Source organism: Rhineura floridana, chromosome 8 (genome assembly GCF_030035675.1).
Source record: "Rhineura floridana isolate rRhiFlo1 chromosome 8, rRhiFlo1.hap2, whole genome shotgun sequence".
Lineage (NCBI taxonomy): Eukaryota > Metazoa > Chordata > Lepidosauria > Squamata > Rhineuridae > Rhineura > Rhineura floridana.
In genome coordinates, this window is record NC_084487.1 from 97,177,282 (window position 1) to 97,203,758 (window position 26,477).

The following is a 26,477-nucleotide window of genomic DNA, read 5'->3' on the forward strand; positions in this document are numbered from 1 at the left end:
ACAGAATAAAGGGGGGAAACACAATTTCCCCTCCGTTTTGCTACACACCCAGCAGGTGACCTTCCAGTAGGACTGCCCTGGTCAAGGGCTCTTAATTGTAGTTCTACTAACTTCAATAGCTAGCCCTTCTATAGCATGTATGTCAGTGAAGAGGTTCTCCCCATGAACACATGATGAAAAATCCCTACCCCCATTTTATTCTCACAAATTATAAATGTGAAAATTTAACTAATAAAAATCAAGAGCATTCAAGTACATTTACCTCAAATAACTTCCAGTCTGCTTTATTTCCAAATAAAGTACATTTATCCAAGACCAAGTATATTCAACACAGAACATTTCCAGCAACAGTTACAGTCTATTTCCCATTCACAGTTTTTTTAGTGCAATGCACTAAAAGGCCAAACACTTACTTATCCATAAAAGAATATTTTATTTATGATCAACATTTTAGATATATTTTATACAAAAAAGTTTATATGGACACAATGCATTCCCTAAGCAAGGGAGTCAACCAATATTTAAAAATGGCATTTCTTCAGTTGTACATCAGGTTGGATCCAGAGTGCCCCTTTCATGAACAGAAGGGCTCCTTCCATTCATGGAAGGGACTGAGATCCAGTGGAGGCGCCAACTAGACAAAGGGGGGAGTGATTTTAGACAATTCCTGTTCCCTCTGAAGCCCTCCATGCCACCTCCCACATTGTTCAGGGGAGAGGTCCCCAATTCTCCAAAGTAGCTTTTAAGGGAGAAGGAGTAATCAGTGAAAATCTCCTCACCACCCTTCCTCCAGTAGGGAATTCCTGTGAGCCGAATCCTGTTCACAGGAACTCTGGATCTAATCCATCATCTTTTAAACTATGGCAATTTGACACAAATCACTAAAACATTTTCTAAAAATTAAAAAAGCGCAGAAACCTGCCAAAAAATTCGTAATGGTAGGTATACTATGTTTTGCTATAGAATTGATTATAAAATAGACAATAAGCAAGGATTTTATAAACTTTACAGTGAAAGTCAAGTGCTATCTACAGTGGTCATTCAACATCTTGTGGGCAAAACAAATGTCCTTGTACTATCTTCCTTTTAAACAGTATTTAAGGAACTACAAACAAATGGTTGTATATGAATTGTCTACAAAAACCATCTACTATCTTCACATGAACATTAGTGTACTGTCTTTTAAAAAAATAACTAAAATTTTAAACTGCATCTATTAAAGTGCTTGTGTATAATTTTTTAAAAAACAATTAAAATAGGGGAATGTGAATTGCTTGTAAACTTCCATATGAAAGACTGTCCAATATGCTAACCATGCAAAATTACTATGGATTTTTGCAGCAAGTTCAGTACAGTCAAACTTAATACTCCCAAAAATTATTCAAATGTGAATTGAAATTAGCACAAATGCTAGAATTATTACAATTCAATTTACAATTCATTCAAATTATACTAAGAAACTGCTCATATACATTCATCTGTAAAAAAATATTTTAAAGTACATCACACAGCAAGTGTTTACTTAGTAGTATATCACTATGAAAATCTGTTCAGCAAAATTAGGATTAAGTAGGGGCCAAGTCTGTGGAACGCATGCTCCAATTTCCTTTAAAAAAAAAAAAAGGTCTTTGAAAAGTGTTTGCAAAATTTCCTTTTTAAAACATTCATTTCCTGTTACCAGCACTACTGAACACATGAACTAAGAAAGCTGGCTTTTAATTCAAAGTGTTATTTTTAATGCAGTTTAATTGTTGTTGGAAAAGTCAGACAAGACGTTACCTTTTATGAACAATCAATACATTTAGTAAGAAAATAGCTTATAAAAATATTTCCTCTCATAGCACTATTTCAAGACAATAGTGGTTTGAATTCCAAATTTTACCACATCATCTGATGTTAAGGAGAAGTACAAATACCAATAAAACCTTTAGTCAACTTAAAAATGGGGTTTTATTTGTAGACAGCATGAAAGCTTTCCACACAAAAATCCAAAAGAATTTTTTCTCTTTCCAATAAACTGATTGCGGGTTTGGTAATAATAACCCATCTCTTTATTATGTAGCCTTAAAACAAAAGACAACATTCCACCAACTCCCCTCTAGCAACCTGAGGGCAGCTTCCAAACACCTGGAAGCTTGTCTACATATAATCTTTTCACATTAAAACCAGAATCCACAAGTGGTTTAACTCTGGGAAGCTACCTTCACCTAACAGGAACTTTGGGTCTCAATTATCAATGTAGATATACTCTTAATAAACATTTATTAGAGATTAAGAATCTTTTGTATATAGTAGTAATTTAAAAAATTATTCTCTTCTTGACTGATGGTTGCCAAATATTTCTGTTCAAACAAGTCAATTTCCATAGAATAAATGGAACTGTAGAATATCTAATCCCCTCCCCACAATTTTAAACAGGGTATATGGAAACAAACATTATGGTTAAAACTCTCATGTATAAAGGACCAGATGCCAAAAAATCTAACCCAGGAAAACAGGATTTTTTTTTCTCTAAAAGGAACTGGCATCTTGTGTCAAAGGGCATCTTAATGCAGAAGTGTTAACTCTAAGCTATAGCTTAATATAGCTATAGAGTTATATACCATAATTTTATAATCATTGTAATTGTATTAGCATTTATGTGAAAACTCTACATGCCAAAAACATTTGCTAACAGGCTAAACCACAGTTAGATAACACAGCACTCACAGGCCATATCAAGCCCATCAAGGCTTTCCTCTAGCTGGTCAGTACCAATGAAGTGCAAAGTTAATTTTAAAAACATTTGGAACTATGGCACCTACTGCTACACATTATGCCAAAAAGAACTTGTTACAGAATATTAAAGTTCGAGGAACAAACCATGTACAGTTTAAACTGTACTAAGTTCATTGTCTTGAACGAAGACAGATTCAGAAATCAAACTCTGTTTTATGCTATAAAAATTGGCTGAAGAGAATAAATGCAATATTCTTTTATCTTCTACAGCATAGATCTATGAAGAAAGGTGTGTTTGAGCTAGAAGTACCAATGAAAAATGTAGGCAAACATTGAGAAAGGCACTAGTTGTTCCTCACCAGACAAGAGCTTTAGATCTTGTACTTCTGCCTTTGGTTTTATTGTTTTCTTCAGGTGAATGTGATACGTTTGCCTTATGAGTCTTCTTATGATGTTCTAGGAAAGTCTTTTTAGCAAATGCTTTCCCACATTTATTGCATCTGTGCAGAGAAAATTTTTTTGTGACTTGTACTTCAATGCCAACATCAGCTCCTTCATACTTTTTGCTTGGTGAGTTAGTAGTGACATCCTGTTTTGAACCATTTTGTTTACTTTCATCCCTCTGAGGGCCCCTTTTTGTCACCTTATTTAAAACACAGTCAATGGGTTTTTTTATTGCTCTGATTTCTAAACTTGCAGTTATCTTACCAAGGTAACGCGAAGACTTTTTATGTACTACAGTTATGTGTCTTATGACATCACGCTTCCGCCGTGTTTCGTAAGTGCAGAGAGGACACCTGTAGAATTTAACATATATGTTATTTCCATCTGTGTGCAACTCAATGTGTTTTGTTAAGTTTTGTTTAGAAGTAAATTGACGTTTACAGAGTTTGCAGTAAAGCTTTTTAAAATCAAAGCCAGCTGAAAGTCTTGGCTTCCTGGTCTTTTTGGGACCACCTGCAATAGCCTGATTACTTGACTTAGAATTTTCAGTGCTCTGCTTAACTTTGTTTTTCTTTGTAGATGGTGTGTTCTTTCTTTCAGTAGATGACATGCTTTTCCTTTCAGTGGATGATGCATTCTTTCTTTCAGTGGACACTGTGTTCTTTCTCTCAATAGATGATGTATTTTTTCTTTCATTTGAATGATTTGTTCCCTTCGATTCATTTTGTGAAGAACTGATGGGAGGCACAGATTCTGCAGATTCTGTTGGTTCAATTTTAACCTTCACTTCTGTGCTAACTGTATTATTAGGCTTTTTCTCTCTTTTACTATTTTTTGTAGAAAGCGTTATCTTGTGAACAATTTGCATATGCCTTTTCAGCATTACCTGGGAACTCAGTTTCCTCTTGCACAAGAGGCATTTACAGGCAGTTAAGTTGTATTCGGCCTTTGAAGCCTTTTGTTTTCGGGTCTTAAGAGATTTTTTAGCAGAAGCTGATTCCAAGGACAAAGGCTGCCCAGGCTTTGTAGCTATATCAGGAGTTATGGAATCCCTCCTCAGTCCCCTATGAACTTCATCAAAATGCCTCCTTACGTTGGCTTTTGTAGCAAAAGATTTAAAGCATACAGGACAACTCCTACCCAATGTTACAAGAATGTTCTTATTGCGGCCCCTTCCAGATGTCTGATTTGGCCTTTTTTTAATTTCAATAAATTTCTTCAGTTCTTCCATCTTTTTTTTGTGTACTTTTCTAATATGTCGGCGTACACTGCGTCTGGAATGAAATTCTTTTTTACAGAGACAACAAATTAATTGATGACCAGAATCGGAATGATTGTATTCCAATTCAGGCTTTGAGGATGGAGTCGGTTCTTCTGGAGTCAATATTACCTTGTTAGTAACAGCAAGAGGAATCTCTACAGTTTCTGCTTGTGAAGGACTAGGAACTGCTTTAGGAGGTTCTGTAATAGGTTCTGGTGTTTCTACAGGAGCTGGTTCAGCAACAACATTCATCTCAATGTTCTCAACTGAGCTATCAGCCTTTGACACATATTGAAACACAGCATTCTGGTTTGTTTCTATAGGTTCCAAACGGATTATATAATCTTGCTTGTCCACTCTAGGATACATAGCCTCCAAGAGATCACTTATGGCTTGACTTTGTTTATCATTTACATCAGGCGAGTCTGTAAATATAAATAATGTTTAAGTTACATGATTTAACAGATGCCACTCAAAACAAGACTTTTAAAAAATAATAATCTTGTTTCAAGATTTTTCATTAGTTGTTGCATCAGGCAGAAGGCTACCAGACCTAATTACGCATTTCTAACACAGTGTTAGAAGGGGAAGGAGAGACAGCACTGTCTATTCCATTGACCAACCCAGGCCAGCTGCCATTCAACCCCTCCCATCCAGAGTGGAGTCCATCAAATAGCCTACACCAGCAGAAATAATGGGAATCACACCAAGGCCCCTCCATCAGCTTCATGGGTCAGTTATCCTTCCCCTCTGTTGTATTTCCTTAGATTGTTAGCTCCTTGGAACAGGGATCTCTTTTCTTGTTGTGTCCCATGGTTGTATCCAAAGCTGTGCCCAGTGGAGTTCCAAAGGCACAAGAACCCTTTTGTTTCCTCTCTTCCCTCCATGTGCCCCCAAAATCTGCTCCAGAGGGTTCTCCAACCTTCCAGAACTGATTTTGAGGGCATGTGGGGAGCTGGAAGAAGAGAGAAAGAGGACGTTCCAATGCATGCACAAAAATCCGTGTGTTGGCTATGACCCATATACATTGCTGCGGTAAGGCTATGTCAGTAATAAGAAAAATGAATACATATTGTCATGCACAGATAGTTAAAAATGTTCTGAACAGAGATTTAAGAGAACAAAACTTACTGTCATCCATCCGGAGACTTGGAGGACAATAGAACTTTTTATGAGTTATTAAATTTGGTAGTCCTCTGAAGAGACTTCGGCACAATTTACATTCAAAAATGGTATCCACATCTTTCAGCAAAATATGTTTAAGTTGTTTAGTTCCTGAAACAAACAAAAAAGTATTTTTTGTATAAGTATAAAAGAATAGAACGGTCATTTAAGATGCAATCCAGGTGAAGGACTTTAAATTCTGAATTAAGTTAGTGAGAAAGTTAAGCATATGCCTAAATCTCTCCCACTGAAATCAGTTAGACTTACAGTGCAATCTTATACATACTTATCAGAAATAACACCACTGAATTCAATGGGATTTATTCTCATATAAGGGTGTACAGGATTGCAGCCCACATTCACACTTCACCGACACATGTCACAGGTGGCTCTCACCACCCCACTTGCACATGCACGCAGGGTTATCAGTCTTCCCTGCTCATTAAATGATCCATCTGATGACCACGGAGGGGGTGATGAAGGTTTAAACCTCACCCCCTGGCCCAGCAACATGTCTACTTTTTTTAAAAAAATGATTTTTGTTACTGCTCTTCAATTCAGTGGGGCCTTAGGTAATCACAAAAAATTGCTTGGCTAGCCTCTCCTGACTTACTTATTTAAAGTGCTTATAGTCCTCACAAGTCAGCTAACATAACTTAATTAAAACCATGTTAACAATTTTTAAAATACAAATAGAGTAATTTACAGAAACTAATAACAGGAGTTTAAAACCCAACTCAAAGCAGTTTGGACAAGTGTTTAAAGTCTGTTTAAAGAAAGGTAAAGGTAAAGGTGTCCCCGCACTTGTAGTGCGAGTCGTTTCCAACTCTTAGGGTGACGTCTTGCGTCGTTTACTAGGCAGACTTTACTAGGAAAAGTCACCGCTATTGTTTTTGTTTTGATTATATTTAGTTGTATATGCAGGTCTGTCAGTTTATTTGGAAGAGTTCACTCCCTGGCTATTTCCAGTGAACACCCCAGCTCAATTGGGAAGCAAGCACTGCAAGCCAGCTGATTGTATCACTATTCCAAGAACCGCTTCATACAAAAATGAACTTAGAACCCATTCACAAATTGTCCCACCAACTTCAAAATAAAATTTTACTGTAGGATCCTTAACAAGCAGCAAGAAACTCAGCCTCTGACTCGACTGAATGTTGGATATCTTCAAACTACTTGGTTCTTTGTGAATCCCAACAAGAAGTGAACAAATTAGTCCTTTGAATCTATGTTGTGAGAGAGGTTGAACTAGTACCATATGAGGGGAGAGAACTACATTCAAAATAACTAGCAGCAAGTATCAAACTTTTAGGAACATAGACACTTGGGATTTTTCCAGACCTTTAGCAAAACACTCCCCCAGCCGCAATGCAATTTTTCATTCAATATGACTCTTTCACTCCATTTATCCAAGAGTCAATACTCCTTCACTCAATTTATAAGAACATAAGAAGAGCCTGCTGGATCAGGCCAGGTGCCTGGGGGAAGCCCGCAAGCAGGACATAAGTGCATGAACACTCTCCCCTCCTGAGGCTTCCGGCAACTGGTTTTCAGAAGCATGCTGCCTCTGACTAGGGTGGCACAGCACAGCCATCACGGCTAGTAGCCATTGATAGCCCTGTCCTCCATGAATTTGTCTAATCGTCTTTTAAAGCCATCCAAGCTGGTGGCAATTACTGCGTCGTATGGGAGAAAATTCCATAGTTTAACTATGCGCTGGGTAAAGAAGTACTTCCTTTTGTCTGTCCTGAATCTTCCAACATTCAGCTTCTTTGAATGTCCACGAGTTCTAGTATTATGAGGGAGAAAAACTTTTCTCTATCCACTTTCTCAATGCCATGCATAATTTTATACACTTCTATCATGTCTCCTCTGACCCGCCTTTTCTGTAAAATAAAAAGCCCCAAATGCTGCAACCTTTCCTCATAAGGGAGTCGCTCCATCCCCTTGATCATTCTGGTTGCCCTCTTCTGAACCTTTTCCAACTCTATAATATCCTTTTTGAGATGAGGCGACCAGAACTGTACACAGTATTCCAAATGCAGCCGCACCATAGATTTATACAACGGCATTATGATATCGGCTGTTTTATTTTCAATACCTTTCCTAATTATCCCTAGCATGGAATTTGCCTTTTTCACAGCTGCTGCACACTGGGTCGACATTTTCATCGTGTTGTCCACTACAACCCCGAGGTCTCTCTCCTGGTCGGTCACCGCCAGTTCAGACCCCATGAGCATATATGTGAAATTAAGATTTTTTCGCTCCAATATGCATAATTTTACACTTGTTTATATTGAATTGCATTTGCCATTGTTCCGCCCATTCACTCAGTTTGGAGAGGTCTTTTTGGAGCTCTTCACAATCCCTTTTTGTTTTAACAACCCTGAACAATTTAGTATCGTCAGCAAACTTGGCCACTTCACTGCTCACTCCTAATTCTAGGTGATTAATGAACAAGTTGAAAAGTACAGGTCCCAATACCGATCCTTGAGGGACTCCACTTATCCAATTTATCCTTATGTTGTTGATAGTTGCAGGAGATGCAACTAATCTGATGCAGAATGTATGCCTATTTTTGGTTGTGCCCAAATATACAAACATTTTGGAAGGAAATCTTGATCAAAATTCAGTAAATAACTGGATATAATGTTCTCCCTTACATAAAGGGGATACAAATACAGTAGATTTAGAACTAATTCACAACTAACAGCTACACAAACATGTATAGCAGCCTATTGGAAAATGCCATATATGCCAAGTATTTCAGAATGGCCAAAAATATGGCACATTGCCTCATTTAAAATAACATTTTTTCAAAAAGTTATTTTAGATAGCAAGTTGATAGAGCTGTTGAGAGATGTTTGAGGAATGGCCTTTGTTTATACGTTTTTGAAATAATTACTCTGAAGATAAGAACCAACCATTATCTTTCTACGTTATAAATTCTGTAGATTTCCCTTTCTTTTCTTTTTTCCTATATTGTTTTTCTTTTTTATTTAAACATGTATCTTTTCTTTTTTGTTATTACTCTCATTAACACTGTATTTTTTATAACTTAGGGTAGACTCCCCCACTCTCTTAAGCCACTGTTCTGCAGTAACTTTCTCTTTCTCCAATAAAGCACACACTTCCCAACACTAACTTCTGACAACCCAGTGATGCGTCACAAAACTCCAGATATCTTGGACCATGCATCTTAACCTATATGTTGCCATAATCTACATACATTATAGCTCTGAAGATCACAGGATATACAGCCAATACTTACAGCATACCTCATAATTAAGATTATGCTTACTATAAAGCTTACCTACTAGAGGAGCCCCTTTCTTCTCACAAGAAAACATTTTTAGAAAACAGACTGTCCCTTTTGATTTGTCAAACATCCCAATTCAGCTAGGCAGAGAAACATTAAGCTCTTGCATTCTGACAATACTGGTGAAGACATTCTGGAAGTGGCTTCAAATCAAGGCAGATTTATTTAAATTAGGTCACTACCATCAATATGCTTCATGCATGATAAAGGCCTTATGCAGTCCTAAACTGTCTTCATAAAAGCCAGCTAAAACTTTTACCTTACTGCACATTTTCACAGACAGAACATTGAAATACAGTAGAGAGATGTACAGCAGATAACACTGATAAGCTACTAAATTCACAGATACTTGGACACCTAATACAAAAGCCTCTGGATTTTTTTCCACTGGGATCTGCAACAAAATGTTTATACTCCTAGAATCGTAGAATAGTAGAGTTGGAAGGGGCCTATAAGGCCATCAAGTCCAACCCCCTGCGCAATGCAGGAATCCAAATCAAAGCATTCCCGAAAGATGGCTGTCCAGCTGCCTCTTGAATGTCTCCAATGTCAGAGAGCTCACTACCTCTCTAGGTAATTGGTTATATTGTCATATGCCTCTAACAGTTAGGAGGTTTTTCCTGATGTCCAGTCGACATCTGGCTTCCTGCAACTTGAGCTCATTATTCTGTGTCCTGCACTCTGGGACGATCGAGAAGAGATCCCCGCCCTCCTCTGTGTGGCAACCTTTCATGTACTTGAAGGGTGCTATCATATCTCCCCTCAGTTTTCTCTTCTCCAGGCTAAACATGCCCAGTTCTTTCAGTCTCTCCTCATAGGGCTTGGTTTCCAGTCCCCTGATCCTCCTTGTTGCCCTCCTCTGAACCTGTTCCAGTTTGTCTGCATCCTTCTTGAAGTGCGGAGACCAGAACTGGACACAGTATTCAAAATGAGCCCTAACCAGTGCTGAATAGAGGGGTACTAACACTTCACGTGATTTGGAAACTATACTTCTGTTAATGCAGCCTAATATAGCATTTACCATTTTTGCAGCCACATCACACTGTTGGCTCATATTCAGCTTGTGATCAACGACAATTCCAAGATCCTTCTTACATGTCATACTGCTGAGCCAAGTATCTCCCATCTTATAACTGTGCATTTGGTTTCTTTTTCCTAAGTGTAGAACCTTGCATTTATCCCTGTTGAATTTCATTCTGTGTTTTCAGCCCAATGCTCCAGCCTATCAAGGTCCCTTTGAATTTTGTTTCTGTCTTCCACGGTATTAGCTATGTCCCCCAACTTTGTATCATCTGCAAATTTGATAAGCATGCTCTGTACCTCCTCATCCAAGTCGTTAATAAAAATGTTGAAGAGCACTGGGCCCAGGACCGAGCCCTGTGGTACCCCACTCATTACTTTCGCCCAGTTCAAGAAGGAACCCTTGATAAGCACTCTATGGGTACGATTCTGGAGCCACCTGTGGATCCACTTGATAGTTGTTCCATCCAGCCCACATTTAGCTAGCTTGCCAATCAGAATATCATGGGGCACTTTGTCAAAAGCTTTGCTGAGGTCGAGATATATTATGTCCACAGCATTTCCACAGTCTACAAGGGAGGTTACCCGGTCAAAAAATGAGATAAGATTAGTTTGGCAGGATTTGTTTTTCATAAATCCATGTTGGCTCCTAGTAATCACTGCATTGTTTTCAAGGTGCTTACAGATTGACTACTTTATAATCTGCTCCAGAGTTTTTCCAGGGATTGATGTTAGGCTGACTGGTCTGTAGTTCCCCGGTTCCTCCTTTTTGCCCTTTTTGAAGATAGGGACAACATTAGCTCTCCTCCAGTCATCCGGCACTTCACCAGTCCTCCACGATTTTGCAAAGATAATAGACAGCGGTTCTGAGAGTTCTTCAGCCAGTTCCTTCAATACTCTAGGATGCCGTTTATTGGGCCCTGCCGATTTGAACTTATTCAAAGTGATTAGGTATTCCTTGACCATTTGTCTATCAATCTCAAGCTCCAATCCTGCCCCTTCTACTTCATGTTTCCTGGGAGGATCATAGACCCTTTTTTGGGAGAAGACTGAGCCAAAGTAGGAATTGAGCACTTCTGCCTTTTCTTTGTCATCTGTTACCATTTTGCCATCCTCGTTGAGTAGCTGTGCCACCATTTCTTTTCTCTGTCTTTTACTATGGATGTACCTGAAGAAAGCTTTTTTGTTGCTTTTAGCATCCCTCGCTAACCTCAGCTCATTCTCAGCTTTAGCCTCCTGACACCATCCCTACAATTCCGTGATACCTGCCTGTACTCTTCCTTTGTGGCCTGGCCTTCTTTCCACTTCCTGTATGTGTCCTTTTTTGTTTTCAGGTCATCTCTAACCTTTTTGTGAAACCACATTGTCTTCTTCTGCTGTTTCCCCCCTTTTTTCCTTGTAGGGATTGCTTCCCATTGCGCTTTTAGAATTTTCTTTTTTAAAAACTCCCACCTATCTTGGACTCCTTTTCTCATTAAGGTGGCTTGCCATGGAACCATACTTACAATTGTTCTGAGTTTACTGAAATCAGCTTTCCTAAAGTCCAGGGTGCGCGTATGGCTACTCTCAGCTTTTGCTTCTGTTAAAAGCAAAAATTCAAGTATGGTGTGGTCACTTTCCCCCAGAGTTCCCGTAACTGCCACTTCACTCACCAAATCATCTCTATTGGTTAGAATCAAGTCCAGGATAGCCGATCCTCTAGTTGCTTCCTCCACTTTCTGTAGGAGAAAGTTATCTCCAACACAAGTCAGAAATTTCTTGGAGGGGCCATGTTTGGCAGAATTTGTCTCCCAACAGATATCGGGATAATTGAAGTCCCCCATTACTACTACATCATGACTCCTCGAAACACTGGCAATTTGCTTTTCAAAAGTTACATTCTCGTCTTCTCCTTGACTGGGTGGTTGGTAGTAGACTCCAAGCACCACATTCCTTTTATTACTTGCCCCATTAGTTCTAATCCAGATACTCTTGATGGAGCTACCAAGCTCATCTTCCTGAATTTCTGTGCAAGGATATATATTTTTAAAATATAGCGCAACTCCACCTCTCTTTTTATTCCTTCTGTTCTTTTTGAACAAGTTATATCCTTCAATTGCTGTATTCCAGTCATGGTAGTCATCCCACCAAGTTTCAGTTATACCTATCAAGTCATCATTGCCCTCCTGTATTAAGAGTTCAAGTTCGTCTTGCTTGTTTCCCATGCTCTGCGCATTAGTATACAGTCATCGAAGACCATGTGATTTATGGCTTGGCTTCCTTACTCCTTTTTTTCTGAGGACTGTTACTAGGCCCTATTAGAGCTGATCTCTCTGTTCCCATTACTGTGCACAAGCCTTCATCAGTCGTTACCACCAAGTTTATGTCTCCCTCCCCCTTAGGATTCAGTTTAAAGCCCTCCTGATGAATTTCTCCATGCTGTGGCCAAACACATTCTTCCTAGTCCTTGTGAGATGCAATCCATCACTTGCCAGCAGTCCGTCTCCTAGGAAGCATAGCCCGTGGTCCCAGAATCCAAATCTCTCACGTCGGCACCACCTTCGTAGCCATTAATTCACACTGAGTATTTTCCTTTCCCTTTCTACTCCTCTTCTAAGTACTGGAAGGATGGATGAAAAAACTATCTGGGCCCCAAAGTCCTTGAGTTTCCTTCCCAGAGCTTCATAGTCTGATGTGATTTCTTCATAGCCCCATTTGTCAGTATCATTTGTTCCCACATGGATGAGGAGAAAGGGATACCTGTCGGTGGGCTTGATGAGTGATGGCAACCCTTCCCTCACATTTCTAATCCATTCTCCTGGTAGACAGCATACCTAGCGAGTCCACGGATCTTCTCGGCATACTTGGGTTTCGATCCGTCACAGTAGAGAGTCTCCCACTACTTTTCTCTTCTTGTTGTGGGACATGGTTTCATTGTCCCTGCTTGATTGAGCTTCAGCCCCTTGCTCGTTGTCACACGGGGTCCCCTGTAATTCTTCCACTACAGGCTGTCCTCCAGTCTCATCCTCGAGTGGTTGAAAGCGGTTCCATAGTTCCACTGGTGAAGGGTGTCTTCTAGCCCTTCTGCTCCTAAGTCACCCTTTCCCACGGAGTTTCCTCCACTTCGTTGTTCCTCTCCAAAGCAGCCTCCTCTTCTGCTACCACATGCTGTTGCTCTTCCACCTCCACTTCTCTTTGCTGCTGTTGTTCCAGCATTCTGTCTGAGAACTCCTCATCTTCTCTTATAGTCCTCAGTGTGGTCACCCGCAGTTCCAGGCCTCTCACTTTTTCTTCCAACAGTGCCACAAGCTTGCACTTGTTGCACATGTATGCCATGTTGTTCTCAGGCAAGAAAACAAACATGGCACACACCTTTCAGGTCCCAACCACTGGAGTATCCTTCCTGTTCATACTCTCTTCTACCTTTTGTTTCTTTCTAACTACTTGTTTTGGAGTGGCCTGTGCTTTGTCCTGTTCTACTTCAGGGTAAACTTGAGAGTCCCACTGGTATGCGATGCGCTGTACAAGGAGAATTAGTAATTTATTTTTTTTAGGGACCTCCCCTTTGACCTCCCCTGTCGAACTCCTTTGTCAAACTCCTGTTTGCTCTGCCTGTTCGTTCGCTCTCTGAAAGCTGGCTTGCTTATATGTCCTCACCTGTAGACCAACTGAGACAGCTCCCTCTGCTCTGCTCTGTTAGGAGTCAGGAAACAAAATGAAAGTCCCAGCACACACAGTTGCTGCTTGTTGCCCTCAGCAGTTCTCAGGCCACACCCTTAAGCCAATAGCTGTTCTAGCCTACCATACAGTCATGGTCTTTTCCAGGATACTTCATTCTATTCTCCCTTCTCATCCATTTTTTTCATTTTCTTCCTAATTTTGAAGACTGGAAAACATATACATATATACATACATACAAACATACATACATACATACATACAGACAGACAGACAGACAGACAGACAGACAGACAGACAGACAGACAGACCACGGTACAAATGTTGTGCAATATAAGTTTACAGAATAACTCATTATTTTAAACAGTTGTGTTTATTTTATTTATTTATTTATTTTATTTTGTTCAATTTATATACCGCCCACAGCCCGAAGGCTCTCAGGGCGGTGTACAGCATAGAATAAAATACAATAACATCACAAGAACAATAGAACATAAATATAAACAATAAATAACCTCATATACATTAAAAGCTTAAAAGGTAGATTAAAATGCCTGGGAGAATAAAAAGGTTTTCACCTGGCGCCAAAAAGATAGAAGTGTAGGCGCCAGGCGGACCTCATCGGGGAGACTGTTCCATAATTCGGGGGCAGCCACTGAAAAGGCCCTAGATCTTGTTACGACCCTCCGAGCCTCTCTGTGATTTGGAACTCGGAGGAGGGCCTTAGATGTTGAACGTAGTGAGCGGGTAGGTTCGTATCGGGAGAGGCGTTCCGCCAGGTACTGTGGTCCCGCACCGTGTAAGGCTTTGTAAGTCAAAACTAGCACTTTGAATCTAGCCCGGAAACAAATAGGAAGCCAGTGCAAACACGCCAGAACAGATGTAATATGCGCGGACCGCCTGGTCTTCGTCAGCAGTCTGGCTGCAGCGTTTTGCACTAACTGAAGTTTCCGGACTGTCTTCAAAGGCAGCCCCACGTAGAGCGCAATGCAGTAATCCAGTCTAGAGGTTACCAGAGCGTGCACAACTGAGGCGAGGTCATCGCTTTCCAGATAGGGACGTAGCTGGGCTACCAACCGAAGGTGGTAGAACGCATTCCGTGCCACCGAGCCACCTGCGCCTCGAGAGACAGGAATGGATCGAAAAGAACCCCCAAGCTACGAACCTGTTCCTTCAGGGGGAGTGTAACCCCATCTAGAACAGGTTGAACATCCACCATCTGGTCAGAGAAGGCACTCACCAACAGTGTCTCGGTCTTGTCAGGATTGAGCCTCAGTTTATTAGCTCTCATCCAGTCCATTATCGCGGCCAGGCAGCGGTTCAGCACATCAACAGCCTCACCTGAAGAAGATGAAAAGGAGAAATAGAGTTGCGTGTCATCAGCATACTGGTGACAACGCACTCCAAAACTCCTGATGACCGCACCCAGCGGCTTCATGTAGATGTTAAAAAGCATAGGGGACAAGACCGATCCCTGCGGACTCCACAATGGAGAGTCCAGGGTATCGATGCATGCTCCCCAAGCACTACCCTCTGGAGACGATCCACCAAGTAGGAGCGGAGCCACCACCAAGCAGTACCTCCAACTCCCAACTCTGTGAGCCTCTCCAGAAGGATACCATGGTCGATGGTATCAAATGCAGCTGAGAAATCAAGGAGAATCAACAGAGTAACACTCCCTCTGTCCCTCTCCTGACATAGGTCATCATACAGGGCGACCAAGGCTGTTTCAGTGCCAAAACCGGGCCTAAAACCGGATTGAAACGGATCTAGATAATCAGTGTCATCTAAGAGCACCTGGAGCTGGCTGGCAACCACCCGTTCTAAGACCTTGCCCAGGAATGGAACATTCGCTACCGGTCTATAGTTGTTCAAATTATCTGGGTCCAGGGAAGGTTTCTTCAGGAGTGGTCTCACTACTGCCTCTTTTAAGCAACTAGGGACCACTCCATCTCTCAAGGAGGCATTTATCACTTCCCTGGCCCAGCCGGCTGTTCCATCCCTGCCAGCTTTCACTAGCCAAGAGGGGCAAGGATCCAGTACAGAGGTGGTTGCACGCACCAGTCCAAGCACCTTGTCAACGTCCTCAAGCTGTACCAACTGAAACTCATCCAATAAATGAGGACAAGACCGTGTTCCGGATACCTCATTAGATTCAACTGCCAGTCCCGGCGGATGCATGATATTTTATCTTGGAAGTGCCCAGCGAACTCGTTACAGCGGGATTCAGAAGGTACTATAATATCCTGAGGGCTAGAATGTAAAAGCCCTCGGACAATTTTAAAGAGCTCCACTGGGCGGTTGAGAGCTGATTTAATAGTGGCAGCGAAATGTCGCTTTTTCGCTGCCCTCACCGCTTCTGTATAGAGTTTGGTGGAGGCACTCACCAAGGTGTAATTGCATCCGTCGGGAGTACGCCTGCACTCAAGCCTTCTCCTCTCTTGCTTCATCGCTCTCAGCTCCGGGGTATACCACGGGGCTGCATGAGCTCTGCATGGGATAGGGCGCGCCGGAGTGATTGTGTCCACAGCCCGGGTCATTTCCGTATTCCACAGTTCGACCAGGGCTTCGACAGGAGCACCTGTCTTATCAGCCGGAAAATCCCCCAGAGCCCTTTGGAAACCCAAAGGATCCATTAGTCTCCGAGGTCGGACCAACTTAATGGGTCCTCCACCCTTGCAGAGGGAAAGGGTGGCTGTAAGCCTAAACTTCAACAAGCGGTGATCTGTCCATGACAATGGGGTCGATAAAAAACTCCCCACCTCCAGATCACCATCTCCATGTCCAGTGGCAAAGATCAAATCAAGAGTGTGCCCCGACACATGTGTAGGGCCAGTGGCAAATTGAGACAGCCCCATGGTTGCCATGGAGGCCATGAAGTCTTGAGCTGCCCCAGATAAAGCAGCCTCGGCATGGATGTTGAAGTCTCCCAGTACTAATAGTCTGGGGGACCTCAACAGTACCTCCGAGACTACCTCTGACAGCTCAGTCAGGGAAGCTGTTGGGCAGCAGGGTGGACGGTACATCAACAAAATTCCCAGTCTGTCTCTTTGACCCAGCACAAGGTGGAGACATTCCAGGCCAGTCGTCACCTGGACAGGGTGCCTGATGAGCGAGAGAGAACTCCTATAGGCCACAGCAACCCCACCTCCCCAACCCTCGGATCTGCCACAGTGCTGAACCGTATACCCAGGTGGGCAGAGCTGGGAAAGAGCAACTCCTCCCTGATCACCCACCCAGGTCTCGGTTATGCATGCCAGGTCGGCCCCCTCATCAACAATTAAGTCATGGACGAGGGAGATCTTATTATGTACCGACCTGGCATGTAAAAGCAGCACTTGGAGATCCGAGGGCTGGCTGATAGGACAACCAACAGTCCTGCGGGTGTGAGAAGGACCAGAACAAGGTACAGACACAACTTGTCTGAGACGAGTTCCCCTTACCTGGCATGTTCTTCTCACATCACCATACCTCCCATTACCCGTCATTACGTTGATTGGGGCCCCCGAAAGTCCCCCCGGTCGAACTCTCTCTCCCAGGCACATGACAAAACACACATAAATATACGCTCATGCACTCACACACTCACTCAATCCCATTCACACCAAACCCGAACCACAAATCAGCCACACAAAAACCCAGACAACACAGTCATACAGTTCATACAATAACTCAAACTCATCCACACCAGACAATCACAGCTAAAACAACAGTGGCAGACGTCAAAGCATCCAACATTCAGGCATGCGGGCCAGCAGTGTCTGTCTTGGGCCGATCCACAGCCAAGCAGCAGCGGCGGCGACAACTACAGCGGTAACCACACCCAAGCAGGAGCAAATAACAGCGGCAACGGTGGCGCACCTCAGAAGAGATAGCAGCAGCGACCGGGCCTCGTTGATCCACGCCCAAGCAGATGATGATAAATGACAACAGCGGGCACGACGACAATGACAGCAACAGCATCCGCATCCGTGCACACAACAGCGCCCACTCGAACAGTAATGACACAGCACCAGTCTCGCACTCCGGGGCAGCCCAGTGGCAGCAACAGGGGCTTCCACGTCCCGGGCAGTAGCTGCGACCCAACCCGGCCCGCAACGCCACGGGAATCAGCTGCAGCAATGGCCGCACCCGGATCGACGGCAGCAGCGGCAGCCAAAATCTGAAGCCGCGGCGCCACAGCGCCCAAGGCCGCAACGACGCCTGGGCTCGGACTCGGGCAACTCCCAGAGCAGGCGGTATGGTGAGGCCGCCTCCTCGCTGCCTCCTGGGTCTTCTTCGCCTCCAAGGCCCCACAGAGCCGCGTCATCCACCGGCGACGCTAACGAGGAAAGTGGGCCGTCGAACAGGGGCCTCCAGATGGAACAACAGGCCGCACTCCTCTCCGTCTCAAACCGGCCCCGAAAAACGCCACAGCAGGCAACACAACGGTCAGACAGACACAGGAGGGACCACATCGAACAACACCAAGCCAGCCTGCCAGCAAATGCCAAGGTATAGTCCTTCCTCCCCCTTTATCCGATGTTATATTAGCGGAGCTCTCGGCTCGGCGTCTTACTAGTTCGCCATCTTGGACAATCTTGCTTCCTTGTCTGACATGCTCTTTGAGCATCTTGTTCTTTTTAGAGTTGTCCCTCTCCTCCTTCTCTGTCTTTAGCAGTTGCCCGACAGGTAGAAATGCAACTATCAGAGCATTCCCTCTTGACCACGCCTCAGTGACGGGAAGAGCTTTGCCTGCAGAATTTCTGCCCAAGGTGCAGAGATTACAGGTATAGCAGGCACATCATGAGAGAAGTCTTTCCAGAAATCAGATTACAAGGATCTGAGGATGTTGACAAGATCCTTGGACTGGTGCGGGCGACCACATCTGTTCTGGACCCTTGCCCCTCTTGGCTGGTGAAAACTGGCAGGACCGGAACCGCCGGCTGGGCCAAGGAGATAATAAACGCCTCTTTGAGAGAGGGAGTGGTCCCTGACTGCCTAAAAGAGGCGGTAGTGAGACCACTCCTGAAGAAATCCTCTTTGGACCCAGATAACCTGAACAACTATAGACCTGTGGCGAATGTTCCGTTCTTGGGCAAGGTACTGGAACGGGTGGTTGCTGGCCAGCTCCAGGGGCTCTTGGATGACACTGATTATCTTGATCCATTTCAATCCGGTTTTAGGCCCGGTTTTGGCACCGAAACAGCCTTGGTCGCCCTGTACGATGACCTTTGTCGGGAGAGGGATAGGGGGAGTGTGACTCTGTTGATTCTCCTTGATCTCTCAGCTGCTTTTGATACCATCGACCATGGTATCCTTCTGGGAAGACTCACGGAGTTGGGAGTTGGGGGTACTGCTTGGCAGTGGCTCCGCTCCTACTTGGTGGGTCACCACCAGAAGGTAGTGCTTGGGGAACATTGCTCGATACCCTGGACTCTCCATTGTGGAGTCCCGCAGGAATCGGTACTGTCCCCCATGCTTTTCAACATCTACATGAAGCCGCTGGGTGCGGTCATCAGGAGTTTTGGGCTGCGTTGTCATCAGTACACTGATGACACGCAGCTCTATTTCTCCTTTTCATCCTCAGGTGAGGCTGTTAACGTGCTAAACCGTTGCCTGACCGCGATAATGGACTGGATGGGAGCTAACAGACTGAAGCTCAATCCAGACAAGACTGAGACGCTGTTGGTGAGTGCCTTCTCTGCTCAGATGGTGGATGTTCATCCTGTTCTTGATGGGGTTACACTCCCCTTGAAGGAACAGGTTCGTAGCTTGGGAGTTCTTTTCGATCCTTCCCTGTCTCTTGAGGCCCAGGTGGCCTCGGTGGCACGGAATGCTTTTTACCATCTTCGATTGGTAGCCCAGCTACGTCCCTATCTGGACAGTGACGACCTCGCTTCAGTTGTTCATCCTCTGGTAACTTCTAGATTGGACTACTGCAACGCGCTCTACGTGGGGCTGCCCTTGAAGACTGTTCGGAAACTACAGCTAGTCCAGAATGCAGCGGCCAGATTGTTGACGCGGACCAGAAGGTCCGCTCATATAACACCTGTTCTGGCCCGTCTGCACTGGCTTCCTATTTGTTTCCGGGCTAGATTCAAAGTGCTGGTTTTGACCTATAAAGCCCTACACGGCATGGGACCGCAATACCTGGTGGAACGCCTCTCCCAATATGAACCTACCCGTACACTACGCTCAACATCTAAGGCCCTCCTCCGAGTACCATCCCATCGAGAAGCTCGGAGGGTGATGACTAGAACCAGGGCCTTTTCAGTAGTGGCCCCCGAACTGTGGAACAGTCTCCCTGATGAGGTGTGCCTGGCGCCGACGCTACTATCTTTTCGGCGCCAGGTGAAAACCTTTTTATACTCCCAGGCATTTTAAAGTGTATTTTAAACAGCATTTCCGTATTTTGGATGTTGTTTGGTTCGTTATTGTTTGTTTGTTTGTTTTTTATTATTTATTGTTTTTATTGTATTTATATATTGTGCTTGTTTTTATCTTTTTGTACACCGCCCAGAGAACCTTCGGGCTTAGGGCGGTACATAAATTAAACTAAATAAAATAAAAATAAATAAAATATTCATTTATATTTTATTCCAGATATTTCTGTACTGCCTTGCAACTGTATTCTCAAGGAGGTTCACATTACAATGGAACCAATTACCTAGGGAGGTGGTAGGCTTTCCAACTCTACTTTTCTATGATTCTATGAAAAGATATAAATATAATACGACAAAACAGCAAAGATAAAACTAGTAACAGACAATTAAAATGCTGAAGGGCACAAACCCAAGTAAAATGTAAAAAACAACGTACAAATACCTAAAATACCTATATCCTCAGCTGGTAACATACACCTACATATTTCACCACCACCATAACCAGAAAAGATTATCCTAATAGAAACAATATACTATTGTGCTGCTTGACAAAGTAAACCCGGAATCCTTTTTCTTTTTTTCAGAAAACAAGATAACACCAGACAGTATTACTAAAAAGCAGAATTCACACTACGACATTTCTGAAGCAGAAATTCCAAATTTTTGAATTCAGGCTAAAGAATTACTTCTTCCCTACACCACATAATAAACTTATGAATATTACTACAAGGTAGGGCAAAAGCCACCAGCTTGTACAGTTTTACAAATGGATTGGCCAGATTAACATGAGAACACATTTACCATTACCAATTTACCATATCTAAAATATATTTATTTATATTTTATTTATTATGAGGGTATCTCAAGACAGCATATAGCAATATCCTACCTAATTAAAATTAAGTAAAACAAACAATCAGGCAAACAGTAAAAATGTTATGAAAATCCCATAAAGACTGCTATCAGTAGCCAGCAAAAACTCTTGATAAAAAACCAAGAGTTTATAGCCTGAGCCAGATCATCATCATTGTGGTAAATAAATAATTTATATTATTTATTTTAAACATTTCAATCCCTCTTTTTAAAGTGTACAACTTTAAAAAGTGATTTACAAAATTTGAAATGGTACAGTCTCAGTTAAGATATACACAGTACAACCAAAGAACCTTCTACATTTACACACCTAAAATAAACCCGCCAGATTAAATATCTTACATAAAAAGCTCCACAGAGCAGTACACCTACAGGTACCCAATACCCAGGAGTACCAGAAGCATCCGACTAAATACTGTTGGTAATAGTGGTTTTAGAACAGTGGTTTAAGTGAACCTATTTATTTTGAAATTTTCTAAATCCTGGCATCATCCAAAACATGAGATTCCAGGGTAGTGTGTTTGAAACTCAAATATTAATACAATAATAAAAATAAACATAAAAACATAGGGCTGTGTCCAACCTAGCTTTACTCTGAGTAGACCCACTAAAATGAAGAACCATGTCCATTAATGAGTTGTATCCAAGTAAATCACTGTGCACACAGAAAAACTTCTGTGAGTGAAAGGGAACTTTACCTCCCTCTTCCCTCACATGTCCCGCTAAATCTGCTCCACAGAGTTGCGGAAAACCACACAGCAGATGTGGGGGAGCATATGGGGGAAGAAGAGGTTCTGCTGGGCCTCTGGAAGTAGTTCTGTGTGCACAATTTAGATGAATACAACCCAGTGAGTCTGCTGTGAATATAACTAACACTGAATACAACCCACAATCAAATCCAAGAAATATCTAGGAAAATTTAATAATGCCTTTTTTCTTAATACAAAAATAATGTTTTTACATTGTTGAGCAAATGTCATTGATGTCAACGTGAAAGTATTCTAAGCATTAAAGCCAAAGAATTATTTAAAGAAGTAATTCATACCTGATCGAAAACATTCAATAATTTGTTGAATGCCAGATTTTGATGTTTGAAGAGGTTGCTGCAATAAAGGAGGATCTCCAGGCTCCAGCACATGTACTACAAAATATTTAGGATAAATAGTTTTAAAAAAAACAGCTTAAGGGACATGTTCACAAAGAAAGCACTACACTGACTGCCAATGAGCTACCAGGCCCATAGCATATAAAGCCCTAGATGGCTTGGGACCCAATTATCTAAAAAAGAGCCTTCCCCAGTATCAATCATCTTGGACCCTACGATCCACAGGTGAGGTCTTGTTGGTGTTGCTACCACTGAGTGCTACCCAGTTGGTGATGACCCATGACAGGGCCTTTTCATTGGTGGTTCCCCGTTTGTAGAATGCCCTCCCCAATGAGGTGTGTTTGTCTCCATTATTATTATGAACATTTATTAGTCACCCTTCACCCAAAGGTCCCAGAACAGGTTACAACAATTTTAAAATACAACATTAAAAACAATTTAAAAAACTATCCATCACTATTAACTTTCAGAAGGAATTTGAAAACATTCCTGTTTATCCAGGCATTTGATGGCTGAAGATGGCTGTTCCTGGCAACCCAAAGATCACTGATGAAATAATGTTTTTAACTGTGTTTTAGAATATTTTAATTGTAATTGTGCTTTAGAATTTTTTTAATTGTTTTTAATATGTTTTTCTTCTTTTTGTTAAATGGTTTTGTTTATGTTTGCCGCCCTGGGCTCCTTCGGGAGGAAGGGCAGGATATAAATTCAATGAATAATAATAAAGTAAGAAATGTTCATTGCACCGAGGCTATGCCCATATATATGAAAGTTCTGTTAACATACTGTAATATACTGCTGCACTTGTCATCTGGAAGTCAACACTGACAATTAAGTAGTTTTTTATATCTATGTCCAGAATAATTGTACTGTCTGTAACTGACCTACATAGGCTATAAGCACACATACACACAGAGCCTATCCATTTTTTATTCATTTATTTGATTTATATCCCATCCTTCCTCGCAGTAGGAACGCAGGGCGGCAAACAAAAATACTCTGAAACATCATAAAAACAAAATTTAGAATGTATTAAAACAAAACATCTTTTTTAAACAAAAACTTTAAAAACATTTTAAAAAGCAATTCCAACACAGATGCAGACTGGGATAAGGTCTCTACTTAAAAGGCTTGTTGAAAGAGGAAGGTCTTCAGTAGGCAAAAAAAAGGTAACAGAGATGGCACCTATCCAATATTTAAGGGGAAGGAATTCCACAGGGTAGGTGCCACTACACTTCAGGTCTGCTTCCTATGTTGTGCGGAACTGACCTGATAAAATGGTGTCTGCAGGAGGCCCTCACCCGCAGAGAGCAGTGATCGACTGGGTATATAAGGAGTAAGATGATCTTTCAGATATTGTGGTCCCAACCTACATAGGACTTTGTACACCAAAACCAGAACATTGAACTTAGCCTAGTAGCTAATGGGCAGCCAGTGCAATTCTTTCAGCAACGGGGTGACATGTTAGTGATACCCTGCCCCAGGGAGCAATCACGCTGCCACATTTTGCACCAGCTGCAGCTTCCGGACCAACCTCAAGGGCAGCCCCACATAGAGCGCATTACAGTAATCCAGCCTGGAAGTTACCAGTGCGTGGACAACAGTGGTCAGGCTATTCCGGTCCAGAAACAGCCACAGCTGTCCTACCAGCCAAAGCTGGTAAAAGGCACACCTAGCCACTGAGGTCACCTGGGCCTCTAGCGACAAAGATGGATCCAGGAGCACCCCCAGACTATGGACCTGCTCTTGCAGAGGGAGTACAACCCCATCCAAAGCAGGCAACCGACCAATTATCCAAACTCTGGAAGCACCAACCCACAGTGCCTCTGTCTTGCTAGGATTCAGACTCAGTTGAGTGACCCTCAACCAACCCACTACCAAGTCCATGCACTGGTCCAGGGCTTGCACAGCCTCTCCCAATTCAGATGTTACAGAGAAACAGAGCTGGGTATTGTCAGCATACTGCTGAAACCTCGCGCCAAATCTCCTGATGACTGCTTCCAAGGGCTTCATATAGATGCTAAACAGCACAACCCTCTAAATCACCTTCCCCAAAAAGGAGGTATTTGTGAGGTAATAGTCACAAACCAATGGGTCCACCCTGGATCCACTCAGTCAAACCCCCTTGGCAAGCTTTAACAAGCCAACAAGGGCAAGGGTTGAGGGTCACAGTGGTGGCCGCATCATCATAAGCACCTTGTCCACATCATCAGGCTGCATCAACTGAAACCGATACCAAGAAGCTGCAGCAGACATTGCACTGGACACCTTACTGGGGACTACAGTAGATGCAGATGGGGCATCAAGATTACTATGGAAGCAAGTAACGTTATTTATTTATTTGATTTATATCCCGCCCTTCCTCCCAGCAGGAGCCCAAAGTGTCTTGCAAACAATTCACAGTGAGCCTCCGAAGGCTTCATTTCCTGGAGTTCATGCCAACAGACTCCTGACAATACGGAAAAGCTCCACTGGACAGCTACTTGAGGATGCAATGTTGGCAGAGAAGCAGGCCTTCTTCACCGCCTTCACCGCCACACAGTAGGCACAGTTATAATGTTTTACTCATGCCTGATCAGCCTCACAGCAGACTTTCGCCACTTGCGCTCTAGCCATGTCCAACCTATTTCATTGGTCTTAGTTCACTGGTGTACCAAGGTGCAAACAGGCTCCACAATGCTGAAGAGGACACTCGGGACAACTGTGGTAAGAGCCCAATGTGCCTCGCTGTTCCACAATGTGACAAGGGCTTCAACAGGGTCACCTGCTCTATCTACTGGGAACTCCTCCAGAGCATTCAGGAATCCAATGGATTCCATTAGTCTCCGGGGGCAGGCCATCTTAATCTGTCCACCACACCTGCAGGGGAGAATCAGAGCCATAAGTCCAAACTTCACCAAGAAGTGGTCTGACCATGACAATGGGGTAAAATCCAGTCCTCCATCTCCAGACCACCCCTTCCTCCATCTGGAGCAAAAACCAAGTTGAGGGTGTGCCCTGCTCTATGTGTCAGGCCAGTGACAACTTGAAATATAACCCATGGTGGTCAAGCAGGCCACAAACTCCCGAGCTGAAACGCTAGAGACAGTCTCAGCATGGACATTGAAATCACCCAGGACTATCATTCTGAGCTCCTCCAATACCACAGCTGAGACGGCCTCCGCCAGCTCAGTCAGAGATGCTGCTGGGCAGCAGGGGGGATGATATACCAGCAGCAACCCTAGTTTGCTGTCTCCTTGGCCCGACACCAGGTACAGGCCCTCATAGCCAGCTCCAAGACAGACTGATTTTCTGTAGACCACAGCAACTCCTCCCCCCCTTCCCTGCAGTCTATGCTGATGTTGCATCAAGTATCCAGGTGAGCAAAGGTGGGTCAGTTCAACCCCTCCAAGCTCACCCAACCAGGTCTCAGTAATACACACCAAATTGGCACCCTCGTCCATGGTCAAATCATGGATGAGTGTGGTCTTATTGTGCACTGATCTGGTGTTAAACAATAGCACACACAGGCCTGTGGGCACAGCAGATGAGCAATAAGGAACCAGCCCATGGGAGGAGTAGGAGCAAGGAAGAATGTGTAAATAGCCTTGCCCTCATCTTCTATGGTAGTTCACCACCTCCCTATGACTGTACCTTCCTCTACACATGATCATTGAAATTGGAGTAGCATCACCATGTCCCTCCTTATTAGGAAGTACAATTTATGACTAGAAATCACAAATCACTTTTTGGAAGGACAGCATACACATAACTGCTAGAAATCTGCCACAAGAGTATTACCAACATTCAGTCAAGCTATTCCTACGTTCATTTGGTTATTATTAAGGGATTATTGTTATGCACTCTATGTGGGCTGCCCTTGAGGTTGGTCTGGAAGCTGCAGTTGGTGCAAAATGTGGTGGCACGATTGCTCAGTGGGGTAGGATATTGCCAGCATGTCATCCTGTTGCTGAAAGAATTGCACTGGCTGCCCGTTAGCTACTGGGCCAAGTTCAAGGTTTTGGTTTTGGTGTGCAAAGCCCTATGCAGCTTGGGACTATGATATCTGAAAGATCGTCTTACCCTTTATATACCCAGTCTGCAGGTAAAGGCCTCCTGCAGACACCATTCTATCAGGAGGTCCGTTCCGCACAACAAAGGAAGCTGACTTGTTAATCGTGTGGCATCAACACTTTGGAATTCCTTCCCCTTAAATATTAGACAGGCACCATATCTATTATCTTTTTGGCACCTACTGAAGAGCTTCCTCTTTCAACAAGTCTTTTAAGTAGAGACCTTATCCCAGTCTGCATGTGTGTTGGAATTACTTTTTTATATGTTTAAAGCTTTTTTTAAATGATGTTTTTAAGGACGCTTTGTTTTAATATGTTGTTGAAGTCTTTTTGTTTTAGAGTGTTTTTAGTGTTTTTGTTTGCCCCCCCCCCCGCTCCTTCTGGGAGTAAGGGTGTGATATAAATTTAATAAATAAATAAAATTGTTGGTTTGATGTTGGTTGTTGTTTTTGCTTGGTTGCATTAATCTCACTTAAACAATGGATTATGCAAGTGTCTA

At 43.0% G+C, this 26,477-nt stretch overlaps 1 protein-coding gene across 3 annotated transcripts in view; it reads right to left on the reverse strand.

The window, feature by feature from the left end:
- Nucleotides 1-268: 268 nt before the first annotated feature.
- The window catches only part of ZNF800 (zinc finger protein 800), a 73,589-nt gene continuing 47,380 nt past the window's right edge, over nt 269-26,477 (reverse strand). For all 3 annotated transcript variants that reach the window (XM_061640180.1, XM_061640179.1, XM_061640178.1), the window contains exons 3-5: nt 21,867-21,962; nt 5,555-5,698; nt 269-4,848 (exon numbers count right to left, since the gene is read on the reverse strand). In XM_061640180.1, the coding sequence (XP_061496164.1) occupies nt 3,074-4,848; nt 5,555-5,698; nt 21,867-21,962 (2,015 nt within the window). In that variant the 3' untranslated portion in view covers nt 269-3,073. The remainder of the gene's footprint in view (nt 4,849-5,554; nt 5,699-21,866; nt 21,963-26,477) is intronic.